This window comes from Bombus terrestris, chromosome 5 (assembly GCF_910591885.1).
Source record: "Bombus terrestris chromosome 5, iyBomTerr1.2, whole genome shotgun sequence".
Lineage (NCBI taxonomy): Eukaryota > Metazoa > Arthropoda > Insecta > Hymenoptera > Apidae > Bombus > Bombus terrestris.
In genome coordinates, this window is record NC_063273.1 from 7,757,866 (window position 1) to 7,779,969 (window position 22,104).

Here is a 22,104-nt window from a genome sequence, read left to right on the forward strand (position 1 = left end):
TTTAATAATAGTGCACAAATAAAACAATATCGTAAAAAAATAAAATGTAACAAAGTAATGAGCGTATTAAAATAATACTTGAGAAGATCTTGCAGATATTATGTAACTTGCAAACCGCATGGCATCACAGGAAGATAATCGAATCAAACACGAAGTCTCCATAGAAAAGTGAAATGAAAAATTACGAGCGAGTTCGATCATATTTCACTCTCAATGCTGTGTACTTTGTTAGGCGAATGATTTTCACTTTGTTTGCAGGCGACATGGACCGAGACAATACAGACTTAACGACTTAGATAAAAGTTACATAATAACCGCGTAGCTTTTTCTTCGGCCGTTTTCTCAGGAAATATTTCCCGCTATTTCAAGCGCCGTTATGATTCTTACGTTAATTGATTCGCCTCGAATCTGTGAAAGAGAAAACGACCAGCTACCAACTAATTTATGAAGATTATTAAATCAATCTTCCATCCGTTTCTATTAAAAGATCTTGAAAAATGTATCTTCTATAGACGTAACTCAAATATTTCAAAAGATAGAAACCATAAAAGAGTTTACATAAGAATATGATTTAAGAAACAATTGTATTGTCATAATCTTCGTTAGTTTTCTTCGTCTTTAAACATATTTACTATTGCACGAATGATGGAATAACCTGTTCCAGGTTACATTTTTTTTTTTTTAAAGAAATCTAGATGAAGTAATTCCAAAGTTCGACCAGGAGTACAAGGTTAAAACTGGAACGAATTGCAAATATCGACGTTTACATAGAAAATGCAGCTATTCCATTGGACAGCTGCATCCTAGAGGAAGCTAAGTGTCGACATGGAATAACGCGTTAGCGTGGTACGCAACGATGCTGAGAAGGTGCACGTGTGTCTACACGCGGGGACTTTAGCTCTGCTTCAGTTCAATCTTATCGTGCGGCCCGCTCACATCTCCTGGATACATACCAGTTACCGATCTAATAACGGTATCATCGGCCCGCTGTTCAAATTTCCAGCGTGAAAAGTGCGTAAAAGTGCCGACATCCCACGGCGGATATTCAAAATTCCCTTAGTTCGGGAAACTCGATCGTTCCGAGCGATCTTTGAACGTCTCTGTTCGTTTGAAAAGAATCTTCAAACGTGACACGCTGTTTATTAATCTGTAACAGCGGTAACGTAACAGAGGCTAATTTAAGGAACCAAGTTAAATATTTAGACGAATATGAAGAAAAAAAATAAATTACGATAATCGAACTTCGTTTGAAAAGAATCTTCAAACGCGACACGTTGCCTATTGATTTCTGAAAACAGCGATGAGACGGACGTTTACTTAAGAAATATTTACAAGAATAATCGAACTGAAGAGGATTAAACAAAAATTTATATAATCTAATTTAAAAAAAGGAAAAAGACGGTAGATGAAGCAGAGATTTATTTAAGGAACTGAATAGGCATCAGGCAGGAGGAAAGAAACTGCAATAATCCGGATTCGTATCATTAAGTTGTGAAAAGATTCAAACAGCCGGAGGATCTCCTTTGAAAGATCAACCAACAACAAGTCGATGCATTTCCTCAATCAGTTCGGCTCGATATCGTTAGAATTCGATCGAGAAGTATTTATCGACTGTATCAGATAACCAGAACGTTGCAGCGTATCGTGGAACTCGATCAAATAACCAGAATCAGTCATCAGAGTCGGCAGTGGCTGTATAGAAGTTGTTCCAAGTTTCTCGGGGATATTTCCAAATATTCGAAGAGAGGCGAAGGCAAAATCGAATTTCAAACAAACTCTACTCGTACTAACAGATTCGAGTAGCTAGAGTTTCGAAGACTTTTTAACCTTTTTATCTCGTCAACCTTCGGCAAAGGGAAGAAAAATGGACTCGATAGCGATCAGCGTGCAAGGAACAGTCAAGTGGATCCATCAGCTATAATTAAACGTCAATCCTATCGTCGTTGGAGAGAGACACCGCCCGATCGATTGATATTCGATTCGAGAGGCTTGTTCAATGAATGGAAAAATGTTGATGTCGCCTGGTATGAGTTTAGTGGTGGCTGGTGTTGCTTCTGGTATTTGTTTTCTGATCTACAGTGGTGTCCTTAGGGGGTAAGTGCAGTTTTCATTTGATTTGTTGTTTCATTTTCCGTTTATCTTCGACGATACAAGTCTTGGTAATTGTACAGAAAGATCACTCGATCGTTTCTTTCAATTTTTCATTTGATTCTTCCAAAAGAAAGATTTTCCAATTCTCGGGGAGTGGGCGTGAAGTGAAGATCACTAAATGTGGTTTCCTTTCGATTTTTAAATATTATTATTCTTTATTTATCGTTAGATTTGATAGGGCTGATAAGGTCTTGGTGACCACAGTTACGTGTATTTTATAAATATATAAATATTAAACAATATTTACATGATTATTTTGATACAATTGTCTTATTTAATGTTATTATTTAGTAAGTAATTGCGTAGCCTTCTTTGATATTAATAAATACTTGAATCGTTCGAAAAAGAGATCTCCTGACCGATGGACCAAAATGGAGAACGCAATGCGGTAAAAGTAGGCCGAGCACCTCGATTCCGATTGTTAATCTCCATTGATATATTATTCAATTTCATAAATATACGGTTCGTGCGGTGATTATATTTTCTTAGAACCTGCTTTAGCCTCTCTTGGTCACGGCGGCGAAAAAATATGCTTTCGAGCCTTGAAGATATCACAGATAGGCGTTAATGGCGCGTGACGTACAGTGCACATTCTGCACATGTTTCGTCTGTTTGTGATGCGCTTTGAAGTACTTCTTCTTCTTCGTCTTCTGCTCGTTCTTCATACACGAACGATTTTCTTGAATTTTCTGTTGATTTTATTGGAGATTTTAAATAGATAATAATATCGATTGCTCAAGAAATTTAGAAATCGCGTTTAGATACCGAATTCCAATCGATTTGTTTTCTTTCGATTTAACGGCGCTTCGCTCCACCACCTTTTGCATTTTTTTTTTCTTTTTACTGGCACTGTATGAAACATTTTCATCGTGAAACGTATATCAAAAGCGATAAGTTTCTATCGAAACGAACTCATCGATCATAAAGCGTATCTGATCCTCGTGACGACAACGAGGATCAACGTCCAATGGTCGTCGAATTTGGCAAGAGTCACAAATATTATTCGTGTATTCACATAGAGACGTGCCACTTTTATGCAACGTAATCCACGAGTACATCGATTATTACGGGATTTAAGACAAAAGAAAACAAGATACCAATCCGTTATGATATAAACACTGAGGTAAAATTCTTTCACACGTAAACAATCGCTAAATTTAGATCGATCGACTTGAATTTTAAATAATCGAGAATTATCTCAAGATAGAATAGGTGGCTACAATTAGAAAATTCACCCATAGATGTATTAATACTATCTCAATTAGTTTCATACATAGCGAGTTCGATAAGAAAAAAGTCGTGTCATTAGAAAGCTTGAAGAAAAGATTCTAAACGAGGTTAGTATATTTTCAATTCCCGTCTTTCAAGTATTTGTCGAATACTTCTTCTCTCTTTGAGATACGCGTTGCTGCGGTTGGCGTCTCCCGTCTTCGATAGATTATATCTATTATGAAACTTGCCGCGATGATTTCGTTAATGCATCTTGAAGAGTTACGAGAAACATCACGCTACGCGTGACTTAAATATTCATTAGGCTGTTTCTTGCGTTGCGTTTCATTCCCGGTTTTTATTGACAAACCGCCTAGAATCTAATAGGAAAAGAGAAGAAGATAATTTCATATCTTGGTATCTCGGTTTTCTCTGTTCCCATAGCTGTAACAACGCTCTTCGTCGGTTTCCTTCGATTCAACACAGTTTCGAAGATGTCTTTAATTGGAAAGCCACGAAACCTGGCAACACCTGATACACCAATTTCAAAACCGAGATAGCGACGTCTATCTCTTGGATTATGAGATATTTACGGAGATTAGATTGCCTATTGTCTTTCGGCAATTGTTTGCCTATTGCACGCGGAACTAATTATAATTCTCACGCGTGAAAAGACACCTATAACTTACCAACGTTAAGACATTTGTAGCTGGTCGGAAAGGGGAAAAACTGGACGCTTCGAGTAATTGGATAAATTTTATTTGCTAAAAATAAATACAACGTAGAAACGTTTCTAGGAACATGATAGTAACGACGTTGAGGATAAAAAATAATGTAATCGAGTAGGACGCTTCATACGCTTCGGATAATTAAATGCCACAGCTACAAGAAACCGAGCGACATAGAAACATTACGATAATTTCTTTAAACAATATGCATGACTTTGAAAGTAAAAAAAGTTATTTAATCGGAAGAAACAAACAGAACTCCAACATTGTCATTAACGCACAAATGTAATAACAGCGTCTTTAGGATAAGAATATCGATGACTTTGAAGATAAAGATATGATCTGATCAGGCAAAACAAATGAAATTATTGAGTCATCTCCAATGGACGAACAGAATAAAAAACATCTTTGGCGAGAAGTATCGAAAACATTGAAAATAAAAAAAGTCTCCTAATCAGAAAGGAAAACAGAGATCATATAATTCAGCGAATATTGTCCTGAAGAAATAAACAGAAGGAAAGGAACACTAGGTAAAAATGTTAATAACCTTGAGAATAATTTGATTAGAAAGAGAAAAGACACTTTCTACCATAAAATGACATTAGAGTAAAAAAATCAATGAAAAGTACAATTCGTCACCTTCTATTTAAGCAGCATTTTATGCAAATGATTCGAATAGATATCATTCGAGTATCGGGGCGTTCCCTTTTTTCTCTCCAGCCTGTACACGCGTCACACATTTGCTCGGCCATAAAGCTGTCTACCTGTGTTCACGACACACGGATCCACCTGCACAGAGGCGTGTAATAGCTACACGGTAATCGGTGTTCGAAGCTTTTTTCAAATGGTTCTCGAAGCAAGAACCGATTAGGTGAACGACTTTCGCGGACCCGCGATCATCGCCGAGGAATCGTCATTTTAGATCTCTCTTGACACTTTTGCAGGAAAAGATAGTGGATGTAGCGAGGAGCGGAGTTGGGAAGCTGGTTTCTTAACGATCCAGTTGGAATTTCTTCGTTCCGAGCCGATATAAAACGAGGCTCGCGCTCGACGTTTCGAGTTCCTGGCCAAAGTAGTCCGGCCAAAGGCCTTCGAGAAGAATCTTTGGCCGTTATGACTCGCGTGTGCACCGATATTTTTCGCTTTATTACGTCTAAAAATCGTTAAACGTTCCTTTGGACTTTTGATAAACTTGGTTTGAAGATAACTCGACACGTAGATTGGTTATTTTCATAATTGGTCCAAGTTATTATGATTCTCGAGATACGTGTATTATACCGATACTTTCTAATGCACTGTACGTATATGTGTGCGAAAGACTGTATATCTCTTTGGAATCGAGAAAAATTTGGTTCGAGGGTAGTTTAACACATTGCTCACTGGCTAAATAAAGAGATTCGAACTGTTACATAAGTTTTAATAATCGTATTCGTATTCGCATATAATTTATGAAACGATAAGCGTTACCATGCAATATAATAAATAAACGACGACCCCTTAAAAATTTCGTAACTGATCGAATAGTTCAACGAACATTATCTAAGGCAGTAAAAATGCGTATAATTTTATATTTCGATAATTCCTTAAATTGATACACATATCAATAACGTGCTAGAATAATTCCAAAAGAATCTGTAAAACTTGAATAAAAAGATTTAATAAAAAGTAGGTCAAATATTTCAACAGGAAAATGTTACAGATGCTTCCATTATCCATTTTGTTGAAATCGCGACGCCGTTCTGAAAGTTCACTGAGATTATCATTGTTATGCTGGAAAAAAGAAATGAAAGAAAACGCGAACATTTTACGCGTTATACTAACTATGGCAATAAAGATATATTTTTTTTATTGATTTTCAAAGCTGTGAATAACGAATGGTAAAAAATCGTTGGGAAGTTTATCAGCGGTTCTTTTTCTATATTAATTATCTCTATACGAAAAATTTAGCCTCAACTTTTTTAATACCCTGTAGACACGCGCGTGGCCGTGTTTATAAACGTATATATGCGTATGCGTACGACGAACTTCGGTATGCAGGACTTGCTTTTATTTACTCTCTCTTGTTCTGACCAGTCTGACGAGTGTCGTTCACATTCTCCTTTTTCCCCCCGAGCACACGGTAAATTATATTTCGGTGATTTCTCAAGATACGGGGGATGACAAAAATCGGGGCTCCATTGCGAAGAGCGAAGAGCGCACGAAAACTCGTGTTCGCGATATTTCCATTCGGAATATCGAAGAGGATATTCCGAATGAAAGAATATTGTGGCCAAAGTTTCGCCTCGCCTTACTCTTTATTCTTTTCTTCGCTGAAACTTCGATTTTTATGAAAATTAAAACCTAACGATCGTTTCGCAAAATAAAATTCTAGTTTCACGATAATTCCGTTTCATATACCGAATAGAAAAATATCGTCAACGCAAAATTTTTATGAGACTTCAAATCTAATAATAGTTATGAGTTATTTCGAAATTTTAAGTATTTCGAACGGTTCGTAAAGATGGTACTCATCGGTTTCTTAATTCTTGACGAATTTATGGCCAGTACACGTGTACGTAGGTGCTTGGTGCGAGGTGTCATTTTCCGCATATTATCGTAGTCTTAATGTCCATAAATAGTGGTATTCATCCGTTAAAGTATACACGGTGTTTGAAATGGTACAGTCTATGCAACAAGTATAATTTATCTCCGAATACTTAGTCTACAAGGTGGAAATCCAGGTAATCAGTTAATCGCTGGCTAATTGCGCATTTGTGGTATGAATAATCCAAGATAAGCTTCGTCGAACGTTTTATTTTACGCAGTACGTAAGTACTGCTTACGATACTCGTTTTTTGAACACTGAAATAGTTCTATCGTGTCGTATTATTACACAACTAATTGGACTAACTGTTACTTGTTCTCGAGTTTCACGATCACTTTTACGATTATTAGTAAACTAAACAGCGAATTTTCCATAATGAAATATTAGAAAGAAGGAAAAAGAGTTTCAAAATGCGAAAGACTATAAATATAATAATGTTCATTACGTCGCTACAGCGGCGCCAATGGACTGCACAATATTGAAACATTCACAAGACCCTACCATTCTTAATACAATCATTAACTCGCATAAAAGCCACGCCTAAAGCGAGCTATCGATCAATCAAGCTATTAAAACTAACCAACTGTGTAATTACAGATCGTAGAAGGTACCATTTTAATTTAACAGATTCCTCCTTGCTAAGAATCTTTTGTAACGACCAGCAGCAAAATTAGAAAAAGGGACGATAGACGAGATAACACGATCTAGAGCAACAAGAGGGACACGAACATTTTAATTTCTCGAGCAATAATAAAGAGGCATAAAGACACAGAAACATCGATAGAAACACAAGACAAGAAGCTAAATCGAAACTCAATTATAGTTATATAGTTTCTTGCAATAGCGACATTCCTCTGTTACGTTCGTTTTCGTAACAATGTTACGTGCTATTAATTCAACGTGGGGAACTCTCGCGTCTGCCACGGCGCGTGGTTCGCGGTTGCGACGTATCCAGACGCGTTTCAGACGCGTTTTCTGCCTTTAATAATTCGGAACAGATCGATATCGCGCGTCAACGTGTATATGCCATGTGCCCGCCTTAATGAGCGTTCATTGTTCCACAACGTGTAAGTGTGACCTAGATGAAGAAGTAATTTCTTAACGAATGTGAACCGTTGGTGTGCACGAGCGGCCGCGACAATAGTCCCGCGATACCGCGTGAGAAGAACGACTCCAAGAGGAGACCGGGTCGACACGGAGGCGCTCGATTCCGACCCGATACCGCGAATAAACGATGCGAAAATATTATACGTGTATCGGGCCGCGAACCTCGACATTTTTCAATTATTCAAACCGAACCGTGGAACGAGTTTTTTCCGTGGTGCGCGATTAATTATTCGAATGGAATAGCTTGAAAGGGGAAATCTTTCTTTTCGTTGATTGAAGTTGCATGCCTCTTCCAGATGAGTAATTACTTGATGATTATTTTATACGAATAATTATTATCTGCTCATAAGTAATTATTATTCTGTCGCTTCGGTTCTTGTCTTATTGTTATTATGATGTGTTCGTGTCACTTTCTGAGAGTATAATATAACGACGAAGAAGAGAGACAGTAGAAGAAAGTTGTTTCTTTGTCTTGGCATTTCTCTAATGGCTTGATGCAAGATGTAGGTAGTTTCGAATTTTCATGAGCAATAAATTTTAGTAATTTATATTTAATTCATAGCCATTAACTACAAACTCGTCTCTGAGAGAAATCTACCGAAAAGCTTAAAAAACTTAGAGAAATAATTATGTTAGGCTAACCTTATAACATAATAATTTTATAAGTAAATAACTGCAAAAATACTGATGTTGTAGTAGCATATTCGGTAGGATATCCGAATCGCTTTATCTGGTATTTATATCGTGAAAGAGTTAAACGTTTGATTTATATTCAGAAAGTGGTGAAGTGGTCAAGTAAAATGTATATAGTGCGGAAAGCGACCTTGACTGGCCAACTGACTTCGACCGGGCTTTAAATGATTCAAAGTCCTCGTTGCGAGACAAAAGCTATTTGTATTCTTCGTAAATTAGACACAGTGATATCAAACAAGCGGGAACGTTATGTAAACGACTCGTTTAAGCACCGAAATAAATCAAACGCAATCTTCAGGAAATGCTTATTAACAGCATTAAAATTGCATTATTTTCGAATATCGTTTCACAAACCAAATCATTTTAGAAATTTCGTTGAACAATTCTCTATGAACATGTACGATATTCGACTAACATATACACGGAGATAAAAGATACACGAGGACGATTCAACGATGGTACAAAATTTGCAAGGTAGAAGAGGAAAATAATATTACAAAACTGAAAATCTCGTTGCTGGAAATTTAGTGCAGTGCAAATTCACAGATTCGAACGCGGGATATATGTGGGAGTATGTTATATCATAAAACGGAAGAGCAACCTCTGGTACCGTTAATAACCACGATAATATGCAGACGATCGAAGCTGAAAACCGATCTGCGTTCGTTATATCTGAAATCCCGTATGAAATGGTACAATACAGGAAAATAATACACGAATTCCCTGAATGATAGATGTATCATGAAAATTTGAATTTGGCTGATCAATACATTAAATCTGGCTCTATTGTCGATCAAATTAAATCAGATTAAGGAAGAAGATTTCTAATAAAAATCATCACTTCGTCAAGAATAATCAGAATACCCGTATGGTGTTTTTATACGAGATGAAATTTAGTAACTTGTGCCTTACTGGTTATTGGAAGCACATCTGGTAAAGGTTAAAGACGCTATTAAAAAAGCTAGTCCCAGCTACATAACTTTGTAATGTATAAATTATTTAAAAAAGAAACCGTGACGACTCGGAGAATTTTTAAATTCTGGAATCAATATTTTTCATGAATAAATACGATGTCTGGAAGAGGCTACGTGGTTAACATTTTATTTAAAATACATTTCACGTACACCGAGCAGATATTTCCCACGCAGGTCTCTTACAAACTTTCGCTCCCGCAATCTGCCTTAATCTAAAAATAATCATTGAATCGAAAAGCTTGTTTATCCAAACGTTACTTCACGGTTTCACGAAACCGTGAGTTTAATGGCATAAAATAAATAGCAAACTAGTCTCCAGTTTGCTCTTTTTCGATCAGATAACTGTGTGAATGTGTCAATCAGATGTATTACATTTTTCCACCCACAACAAGCGGCCACGATCTCATTCGCATTATGTAACACCGATGTGGGTATCGTAAATGAATATTACGATGCGCTAACTGGTAATCAGGAACGTGGAATCTGGCAATTAACGCGAGGAATGCATCGACACGGATCTCGTGGATACTTTCGAGCCTATTTTTCTTCATTTTCCAAAACTTTCCCAACAGACGCGAAAGACAACTACAAGGATCTTGCAATTGGAGGAGTCCTCGCCACGAGGATTAAGAGTAGCAACTTTTTGAGACACCACTTTGCCCTATAGAATACGTTACATTCTGATTGCTATTAAAAATAAAACATATAACAGAAAAAAGGAATTTTCTTCGATAGATCGAACGTGAGCCGCTCACGAGCCATTACTCGGATCCATTTCCCTGACCGTGCATCGTACACGCTCCATTTTACCTGAAAACGAACGTATGGGCTCATGGACGAGATCGAACGTCCGATTAGAGAGCACGAAACACAGGCTGGCGTTTACGAATGCGCTTGATGTGACCGGACACCTGCCACGAATCGTAATGTATTTGCACGAGTTCGTTGAAATTTTGTCGAGCGTTGAGAAAACAGTTATACAACTTCTCCACTTCCTTGACGTAATATAGGAAACGTTTAGAAGAATGACGAAGCAGTCGGTCACGTGAATTCCAACGAATCTAAGCCGGCTCCGGAGGAAACTGATTTTGCATGGTTTGCTGCAAGATCTTCTGATATTCTGAGATACAATGAACGTAAGAAATATTTGCACGTCATTGCATTTATCATGGCATTTATATACATATAAATTGAGCATAGATATATTAAACTAGGTTTTTTCACTTAGTAATACTTTCATGCGAATAGGAAGGTTTGACCTATGTGAATGAAATATAGAATTTGATGGAAAAATGATTCATTAGAAAATAAAAGTATGCACTTCTTGTAGCCATTGTATAGCGTATTTTTTCTATGAAAAGGTAAATTACAATCGTGGGTTTTGAGATATGAGTAACGGATGGAATCGTCTTTTTGATAAATCATGGAAGAGGAATTAGTCATGAAAGGAGGTAATTGAAGGATGGAGGAGGTGGAGGACAAGCATGGATCTATCGTAATTACCTGTGAAATGTCACTGCCTACGATTTTCAATTGCAAGCAATTTTCTATCAGAAAAAGAAGAATATTTGAATATATCAAGCCTACGTCTACACACAACAACGCTCACTTAATCGTTATACGGCAATTAGCAATCGAAGCACATTCGTCAGCCAATTCGTCATCATCCATTCAATCTTTGAAACACTCGAATCGAGCATCTCCCAGTCCTTAAACCAACTTTTAAATCAGCCAGTCCTTAAATTATATAAATCAAGCATCGTCCAGTTCTTAAATCATCCAATCCTTAAGTTACCTACCAAACACTGCATAATTCTTCAATCCCCAAGTACAAAATCAAGCAATCCTTAAATCACGCAATCCTCGAAGCGCTCAATCTTCGCAAAATCTTTGCGACGCCCAATTCACGTCGCCAAATTATCCAATCCATAGATCAGAAAATCCAAGCGTTCTTAATCTGTAAATTACCCGACCTTGGAAGCAACCTACCCTTGTAACATTTACAATATCTAGATTATCCAATCCAAACTTCTCGTAATCTTTACGTTATCCGATCCAAGAATTTCGCGCAATCCTCGAAAATACCAAGACGAAGGAAACGTGAAAAAATCGGAAGGTATGAAACGATTTAGAATTATGAGACAGGTGTGTCCACGTGTTGGCTGTGCAGGCACGTGAGGTCAGCAGCGGTTCGTGAATTCATGGCAGGACCGGATGTACGCGCACGGTTACCGATTAGTGATGCGTGGCTCGCTGTACGGTTCAACAGCATCGACCAACGTCGACCAACAGAAGCGACATCGCGACCTCGAGAGTGGAACAAGGAGGGAGGAAAGACGTGGCGCGTCGGGAAGAACAGAACGGAGAACAAACTGGACATTGGGATGCACAGTCCGGGCCATGACACGGGTGTCCTTAATGGCAAAACGTCGTTACACAATGGCCGACGTATCAAACCATATTAAACAATAGCTTCGGTCAGCGTGTAGGGGGACCGGAAGCAGAGGAGGAACCGTAGACCGGGGGAGCCTCGAACAACGGCTCCCTCATTGTTGAGATGCTTCGTGTCGCGGATAGTCCGTCAGCCGGTGTATTTTGCTTCTTTTACCGGTGTTAGAACGCTTCTCTTCAAATTCATTTTCTGAATAAATGAAAAAGAAGAGGGACGCGTCCTATTCCGAAGATCAAAATTTGTTAAAGCATCGCGCGCGTTTTTTTGGTTTTGTTGGTTACAGTGTTGGTAGAGTAGAAAACAGGCGCGATTAATTAAACAAGAACATCGGACAGTTTTAATTTGATCTTGTTATATAACGTTGACGATCTTCATTTATAAAAGGTCTTTGTGATACACGTTTATTCTTTGGAAGCTATCCGAATTTGGACGCGAACGGTGTTCCTTGCAAAGGATCCTTTGTCGCTTTAATTTTACTTGTGATTCACTGAAAGAAGCTTTCAGCAATATCTGCGGCAAATTGAGTAACAGTAACTCTTATTCGTGATTCGGTTCGTGTGTTTTGAATGAACGTGCGACGCTAAAGAGAGAAAGAATACTCAAAGTGCTTGATGAAACCGAGCGAGGCGAAGCGGTTGATCAAAATTTTCCTGCTACGGACGATCCTTTGCCGGAGAAAGCGGGAGAAACGGTAAGGACGAAACTCGTGTGTCCGCTCGACAGAAGCGTGGACGACGCGCGGCGTTTTTAATCGCGCGTTCTCTGTACGGATGTACTTTCTATCGATCGCAAGAAGATCGAGGTTAACGGTTTTGTACGACATCACGGAGAACTTCTGAACGAATCTCACGCTGAGCTTCGCGTTTACCAAGATTCGTAATTTCATCGGTTCATCGAGTCGCTGTCGATCGCAGCTTGAGATAGATTGTATGTGTTTGTCTGCGGTGTTTATTTGCTTTCGAGGAAATTGGAAATGTATATATCGTTCGTTTGTTCCGATTAATGGCGATTAAAGGAGGAAACGGACCACCCTACTGGATATAAGCGAGACACGCAACTTATTGGTATGAGTCGTTCGATTTATTTATCGCGATTAATTATGTCGAGAGCGGGAAATTCGTACTTAACTTACTTTGAGATTTTCGTGGTCTGGTATCATATAATTATCAAGATTGAAACTTTAGCTTGTATTTTTTCTTAGAATTATTCGAAACTCGAGGTATTGAATAAGTCATATTACATAGGCTGTTACAATTGTAACGACTAGATATTTTTCTTTGGATAAGGAAAAACAAAGATGCCACAAAATATACGACAAAACTTCACTTTCCTTCAATTTCTAAATGAATAGATATAGAATATCGTAATTAATAACGATGTATTGTATTTATAACAAAGTTTAATTTGTACTTTAGCTTTAGTCTCAAATCTTTAGACTGAAAGTTGCCAAGTAAAGATTATAACATGGGCTATTTGTTATGCAACATAATATTACAGTAAACAGGTAAACTCATTTAAATACTAACAAAATAAATTATAAGAGAAGAAATTAAATGGCAACCATAAGATCATCAGGCTATCATTCTCAGAGTTTTAGATAGAGCTTTCTCAAGTGCCACGATTTTTCATTAATTACACCAAGCTTTCAGTTTTCTAAAATTAAAGACTTTACTGCTGGTCCCAAATTTTGTCCGAACACTTCAATTACGAACGTAATTTCCTCTGATCGTCCATTAGCGTCTGTAGGTAAAAGCAGCGGCGAATTCAAACGATCTTAAACGAATTAACTAGTGCGGAGAGGCTTCAAAGTGAAATTAAAGATACAAGTCCAGTTGCATTATCGAACACTTCCCCGTATGCTGTCAACGTTTCATAAGCCCACGTGCTGCTGTAACTCAGTTACATAACGGTCATGTAATTTCTTCTGTCTTACACTCTTACCATTGCGCAATGTACACTCCCGTCCTTAAAATTCATCAAATGTTGGCATCAGAAATAGCAGGAAAAAGATTACGGGGGTGTCCTGAATTAGAATGTTGTAAAACAATGTCTTTTGTGATGTTTTTTAGAAGAGAAAGAAAGAAATGAAGTTATTGAATTTTGAGGTATGGTTTTATATATATTTAACGAATACAAAAAAAATTCTTTTAAAGTAAGAAAAAAGATTATAACAGATTTCTAAACCTATCTCATGGGCTGCAGTTTTCAATCGGCGGGAAAGATCCACCTCGTAATTCTTCAGCGAAACAAAAAACCAAAAAAGGATTAAATTATTATATATTTTTCTTCTCGATGAACTAAAAAAAAGGCAGAAAATATTGTGAAATTAAAAATTTTTAAAGAAAAATTGTGTTTTATAAAAAGAAAAAATAAACTTTAAAGTGCTACAACAATTATTTAAATACATTTTTTTACGAACTTTTTTAGTTCATTGAGAAGGAAAATATATAATAATTTAATTCATGCAGCCCATGAAATGGGCTTAGAAATTTGTTATAACTTTTTTATTTAAAAAAAATTTTTTTGTATTCGTTAAATGTATATAAAACCATATCTCAAAATTCAATGATTTCATTTCTTTCTTTCTCTTCTAAAAAAAATCACAAAAAGACGCTGTCTCAGAACATTCTAATCCAGAACACCCCCTTAATCAATCGGAATTTTATATTTTAGACGCAAAATTGTGATGCACGTGTAAAGTGGAAATTGATTAAAATCAACTTGAAAGAATTATAGCAATGTAGAAAATTACCATAATTTATACAATAATTTCATGCTCACAGCTTTTTTAACTCAACCCCTATCGAAGAATAGTTTCTTTGTTTTTAAGCCTCGTCTTTAAGAAAATCGATTTTGAAAATTTGTCAAGTATCAGGCGAATTCCTGGTTAAACATGTTCAAATACTATTTATATAAGAGTTTGATCGCTTTGTAATCTAATGAGTATCAAACGAAATAAGTTTTGATAATTTCATAATGGTTCTTCTACTTTGCTTAAGTTTCCGTGCCTCGATATCTGAAACGAGAGTGTACACCGCCTTTGCCGTGGCGTTGCCTTTAAAATGGACAAATATCGATCCGCGATAACCTTTGATACTGTTTGAAAATCCATTAGCAAGGAAAACATTGGATGTAAAAGTTCAAATTACGCAGCCGTAAATCATTGGATTTTTTACGTGGGCGTTTCGCTCGTGCAATTAAGATGCTAACGATGGAACCGTTCACCGGCGATTTATTGGCCCACTTACTGCGCGACGCCGATTCCATGAAACTCGCGCGAGACACTTCGATCAACTTCCCATGGATTTATCACCCAGCCGATCCCTTTGAGCGGACATTTTCTTTGCTCGATGAGAACAGCGGGTATAGGACGAAGCTTCGTCGTGTGATTCATAGCCGAGGTTGGGAAACGTGTCGCATCGAAAAACATTCTTAAGAGGAGATACCGTCGAGGATAAAGTTCTTTGAATGTTACTTCTGGCTTTCAATATCATACGCGGAGAATAAAGAAAAAATATTGAGGCAAAAGCAAACATATTCACGGCGCTGACACGTTATAGAAAAATTTAGAGGTGAACAATTTGTAATTTAAAATTCTTAACAGATGGAACATAACGTGCTGTGATTTTCTGCACCTCATGCGGAATGAAAAAAAATTACAAACGCAGTCTTTGTTACCATGTTTTCTTCGAAAAATTACATAGTTCGATAAAGTTAAATATCAAGTAGATGGAAATGTGGTTAAAGTACGATAGTTCGGATATCGATTAATGGCCAAGCTTTTCAGCCTACCAGAATATACGATGCGAATGTTAACACGGAATCGCGAGGAATCCGAGTGGAAACGAGAAGCGAAACAGATCGATTTCCGTAAAAATGGAGGACAGAAACCAACTACGCGAACTATTATTTATTACCGAGGTTCAAGGTTTAATTGGATCGTTCTGGCGAACATAAATCACGCCATCGTCGTGTTATTTTCAAAACAATTTTAACAGTTCCTGTATTTTGCCTCGAGACGAGATTAAAAATATTCGTGCCATTTTATTAAATAGATTTATCGCAAAATAACGAAGTATGCGAAAAACAACGAAATTGTTTGACAAACAAATATAAATCTTGCTCTTACGCAAATGAAAGAAGAATGTCGTTTTCCAGTTTACAATTTTTATTTCATCCTATAATTTCCATTAAATTTCTGTATTTTACTTCGAGGTGGAATTGAAAGTATTCGAGCGATCTTATCAAACAGATTTATTACGAAATAACAAGGTGCGGTTACTTGGCAAACGTGACGAAATTATTTAAAAAACAAACATAAATTTCACTATTATAATAAGTGATTGAGAAGACAATGTTATTTGCTTATAATTTTAATTCGGTATGTTAGCGAGTAGCACGTGTCGTAAGATATTCTCCTTGATTGTAAGCATCGTTTCGCAATAACTGGGAATAGAAATACCTTTCACGCAATTTCATCGCGTAATCCTATAGCTATTAACGACACGTGGGCACGAAAAATACTAATCACACGTGAAGGCCTCCGGCGAAACCTACATAGTGTGGTAATTTATGATCTTACCAAAATCCTACGCGATTTGATATAACCGATGCTATTTGGTATTCTAGAAATCTCTTGTAATTTAAAAAACAACAATTTCTCCGTAAATTCCGGAAGACATAGAAAGTACGAGCTTTGTAACAGTCTGTTTTTTACTGGAGAAGATTGTGGCTTGATTATGCTGCATTAGGTCATTCATGATTTGGATACGTTTCAGTGCGTAGCGTCAGACATCAGTAGAACGAGATACTGTGAATCTAATAATGACATTAATATATGGTATACGGTAAAATTTCATTTATCCAAACTTGATTTATTACAAGGAAATATACCTTCGAATATACCCATTCATTTTTACAAGTATTTCTATCGAACAACAACTTTTGATGTGTCAAAAATGCTCGGATTATTAAATGTTATTTAGCAATCTTAATTATTATCGATCTAAATAATTTAAAAATGTTATTTGATATATTTAATTTCACATAGAATGCAGATTGGCGTGCGCTATCGTTAAAGTGTTATGCTAGCTGAACTCATATCAACGTAATCCACTTATGTGAACAAAAAATTGCAGATAGTGAGTAATATATGAACTATTTCTCCTTCAACCAGTTCAAATGCATCGAGTCTTGTTTGTACTATCTTTTTCTCGTTGTAGTCAGGTGTAACACTGAATTATATATAGTATTTATATATAGCGAACATTAAGAGCACAAGACGAGGGTACATAGGAAGAATATACGTAAGATATGCTAAAACAAACGAAATTGATTTTCAAACCACGTACGTTGTAGCATCTGTTCGACACTGAAACATACATATTTAAGAGTAATTCGTCCCAGGCCCACACTGAAATTCAATGTTATCGCCAGTGTAAGGATTTAAACAGCAGCTAAATGTAATATAAACTAAAAGACAAGTGGTAAAAGTTATATGAAATTTATTATTTAGTGAAAATCATAAAATGATGAGACGATCATGTTTGGCAACATTTTTTCCTTGACTGTGACATCTGGTGCTTGTTCCATCCATTTGCATGATTCGAAAGTGTTTGCTTTTTACCACAATAACGAAGGCAAAGTGGTCGATATTTCTTCATGTTCATTGTAACATTTTTGTGCGTTATAGCACTCTGCTTTTCGTCATAATAATTGCTCGTTATAGGATTCGTTCTTTGTAGCATATCTTACCGTATTATACTACTTGAGGGAGCAGAATTTTAATAACGTCGGAATAATCGTTCGCTCAAAAGGATTTAGTAAACAAGCTACTCTCTCTTTCGATTCACGGCCTACATAAAATATCGTTTCTTTTATAATCGTAAACCCGTGTCCTAGATTACCAAGCGTGAAATCTCGCCTCGTACCAAGCATGGTACATATAACGAGAAAAATTCTCTTTTCTATTAACAAACATCTTGCCAACCTTCAAACCGATCATCTGAAAAAAAAAGCTCGTCTTTATTCGAACGAACTAATCGAATCGATGATTTACATATATAATGTAAGTATACTGTTACGAAATATCACGATCTAGAGCTATCTGGCGAACCCGTGAAAGGTTGTATATAACACGTAACAATCGCTGTGTGGCACTTTCGAAATTACGTCATGCATCAGACCACGCCAAGGGGGATTCTCGATTTCGACCTATAACAGCGTTCGAACCAGCGACGATTTCGTCAATTGACGTCGAAGGTTCGGCCGAGTCGGCTGCTGCTCTTGTTCTTTTTTCTTTTTTGTCTTTTTGCCGCCACTAGTTCTCGAAACACAGAGTCGAAATCCAGTGAAAGTTCAGGTTAATTGATGGATAGGGGTGCTCAACCTCTCCTCAAACCAAAGGGAAAGATCTTGAACTAGGTAGATCTCCTACCATACCGTGTAGCTCGTGTGCATAACACCGAGTTTCCCCGACCGGCCAAGCTACTGTCACTTTCAAACCGGCACTCCGGCACAAAGGAACGAGTTGATCGGCACCGTTCGCCAGCGGTGTCCACGAAAATGGTCCGTGAACTCAGTTGAATGGAAGATCCAGCTGCAAGAGAGATCGCTTTCGGTTGATTCCTTTGACTGGTGGCGAGGAGGGAAGCTGAGCCGATTGTTTTCCTGCTGGTGAATTGTTTCGAAGACTCAGTGTGATCTTTTACCTAGATCACTGACTTGCGAAGAACGTTGCTTCAACAGGATTCTACGTATGGTCTACGAACGTTGTTATATGAATAACCATCGAAGAGGAGGAGGAAGATCGTTCGATTATATCGGAAGTTTGATTGCATTGCCGTTGGTGATTTGTTCGAGAAATTCAGTGTGATTTTCTTCTTCGGACTCTATTCTGATCTACAAAAGTTTTCTTTGTATCCACATCGGAAGAGAAGAGAAAGATTCGACTCGATCACGCTAGAAGCTGAGTCGATTGCTCGTCAGTGGTGAAATATTCCGAAGACCTAATGTGATTTACACACATTTGTAATGAATATTGTTGCAAGATTCCATTCTGCAGAAATTGGCACACTTAATTGAAGAGGAGGAATCAACCCTAATTTGGTTACCTATTACTTAGGCTACAATAAGGAAGAAAGTCGAGTCGATTATCCTATAAATGATGAACTGTTCGAGAGGTTTAATGTGACCTTCTGACAGTTACATCACAGATTTGTGAGAAACATCATTCGAAGAGGATCTGATTTGCATAGATTGATATTTGTAATCGAAGAGGAAAGATCTGACTCGATTTGATTATTTTCGGTTCTCGATAGTATTGTCGAAGCTGCGAGGATCATCTGCAGGAATTATCCTTGAAGTCGGCTCGAAGAATCTCTGTCGAATAGATCGCTGAATCTTCACATTTGCATGGAAAGCGCATCAATCTATCGGCTGCGCGACAGGCAATCGAATGTCTGCATTGGAAGCCAGTTTTTTGCTGCGCTGGGAGCCGCAGAATCAGCGTGATTGAGTTTAATTATCGGCGAGAGAAAGAGCGGTACCGACAAGCGTCGACGGAAAGAGAAAAAGCACACAGCTTTTGAGAGCGTCTGGCAAAAAGATCGTTGAAAAACAGCCGGTGTGCGAGGTATTAAGTTGTATTCATCGCGAAGAGAAAGGGAATAAATCAGCGAACCTCGAAATAGATCGTCGCAGAGGAAAAAGAAATGTGTGATAAAAGTGGAAGAAATAGTATTATCCGTCGAGCCAATACGAACATTAAAAGAACTCCATTAGCGATTCAAATTAAATTAAAAGATGTGAAATAGATCAAACAAAGATCGTCAATTAAAATTCAATATCCTTTAACGAAGAAACTTAATTCCAGTTATCAAGATATTAGTTACACCAATTTCGAATATAAATTATCTAAAAGCGAAACTAATTTTAAAGAAATGAACAATTCATTTTTCAGATAATAATGTAAATATATTATTGAAAAATCGAACAAAAACCTAGAAAGAAATATATCATTGTTCTATAACTTGCATATATATATGTAAGAAATCGAGAAAGTGTAATACAAAGAGCTAGTAGTCTGACAGAAACGATATAGGAAGCGACAAAAACGATTGACGCACATCATATGCAAGGAAAACTGGTGCTCGTTTTCCAGTTGGTTAATCCGTGTGATAGACTGCACATTACGAGTAAGTTCTCGTTTATATTATACATTCGTGACGAGAAGTAGCAAGATCTAGGTGCACCTTCTTCGCCCCTTCACTCATTGCCGGCAGTTTACCAACGCAAAATCGAGGTGAATAAGGCGGAAGTGCGGCTTGCCGTTGAATTGAAAGTGAAAACAGAAGCACGATGTTGGGCTACGTTTCGAGTATCATCGCCACGTTGCTGCTGGAGGCAGAAAGAGTAGTCCCTGGACAGGAGAAGTACAATATGGCGACGTTCATGGTGCTTTTTCTGTTGATAACCATCGAAGTGGTCGTGGTGAAGGTTGTCACCTCCGACATGGAAAGAGACGAAGAAAGCCACGCCGGTTTGAGAGCTGCTGCCACTTTCTTCGATCGCGAGGATTGATCCTCCATCATCGTGGATCATCGTGTCACACTTCTGTGTCGTAATATCGTGCAGCAAGTGGAACAGATGAAAACTATATCGTGAGATAAGAATCTCGCGGTACAGCGTGATTTGTGAGTCATGAGATTCTTCGATCAAATTTATTCAGTGCCTTGGTCGAATTCATTAGTGATCCTAGCGTGTTTTCTGTGTTATTAGGTTATCATCGTTCTTTGTGTAATTTAGGGCTTTTTCTTCAAGTTTTTCCTCGTTTGCGATTGAGAGTTGTTTAAATATTGGTTCTCTTGAATGCAATCTCTTGTACGGTGTAATTTAATGTTGAAAAATGAGAAAATGGAGAGCGTGTTCATATGGAGTGATGCATTGTTCGAAATAATTAATTGGCTATAGGAAATCGATAACGATCTGAGTAAGCGATAAAATATGTATTAATCCTTCGGTAAGAACACGGGATTCTATTCAAATCGATACTTCATTCCTAATCTATTCGAAATATCGAACAAAGTACATAATATGTATAATCAACCAGCCATATTTCCACAAATAGAATACGAATTAAAAGAAAATGAACATTTAATGTTAATAAAAGTTCCATCAACGTGGTCGTTCCTCTTTGTGGAACAATAACGAAATTAGCAAACCGTTGTACGTTGTAACGGGGCATATGCTAATGCTTCGTACCCAAATGCAAACTGGCGAAAATTTCATTAAACGCAGTGACCTATCATTGGACATCGGGTAATACCTACGTGCATGAATAATTGACGAGCGGCAGAGACGCGTCGACAATGATGGATGCGTTGTTTCGTGGCACAAAAGCGGAGGAAATAATCGACGTTTATGGAAATTAGTCCCTTGGTAATTTCTGGCTTCCGTTTTTCGTAAAGGAGAATCAAGATAGAGGAACTGTAATTATATTGGCGAAAATGGAACAAGGATTCTTTCGGAAAAGACGGAAAAGATCGACTGGTAGACATCTCTTACGAATATGTTATTCGTATTATGCGAAATATTTTGAAATCATCACTGGCATCATTATGAACGCTGACGATTATATTGGTCGAGTTTAAAATAAATTTGAATATGTATATATATAGAAACTATAAGATTTAATACAAGCATATATATATCGCAGGAATTACAGAAATAATTAAACAATCAATTACCATTACATTAATAAATCTCAACACGCAGTGAGGCCATATTTAACATTTATTACATTCTCGAGATAGTTGTCCGTACTGTATAGGTAATTTTTTACTATGTACATGAGTTTGCAGTGAATATGTTGCAGTTTCTATATACATTTTCAAATTGGATTCAAATCTTATCAATATAATCGTGACAGTCTCATTATGGTGTTAATAAAATCTCAAAATTTTTCAGACAGCATGTACAACATGAAAGCCATGCTATGGCAAGTGTCCGCTTATTTTCGTGAACCAATGTATATATATCGTTCATTAGGCGTAAAAACGTTTTGTAATGGATAGCGTTGTGTAATAGAGTTACCGCCAGGTCGTCGTGGAAAGTTAACTGGATTTGATATAGGCAAGAAAGCATTTCGAAAGTATATTTATTTAAAAGTGGTTACATAATAACGTGTACACTGCACTCGACCGGTTA

The 22,104-nt window shown here is 37.3% G+C and overlaps 1 protein-coding gene across 5 annotated transcripts in view; it reads left to right on the forward strand.

Annotated features, from left to right (window-relative positions):
• Positions 1–928: 928 nt before the first annotated feature.
• Positions 929–22,104, forward strand: part of LOC100650481 — a 55,950-nt gene continuing 34,774 nt past the window's right edge. The window contains exon 1 of one of the 5 annotated variants that reach the window (XM_012308549.3): positions 929–2,094. In XM_012308549.3, coding sequence (XP_012163939.2) covers positions 1,997–2,094 — 98 coding nt within the window. In that variant the 5' untranslated portion in view covers positions 929–1,996. Of the gene's footprint in view, positions 2,095–12,016; positions 12,590–22,104 lie in introns of those variants that run through there. The other 4 variants (XM_012308546.3, XM_012308550.3, XM_012308548.3 and 1 more) reach the window with 4 other exon arrangements.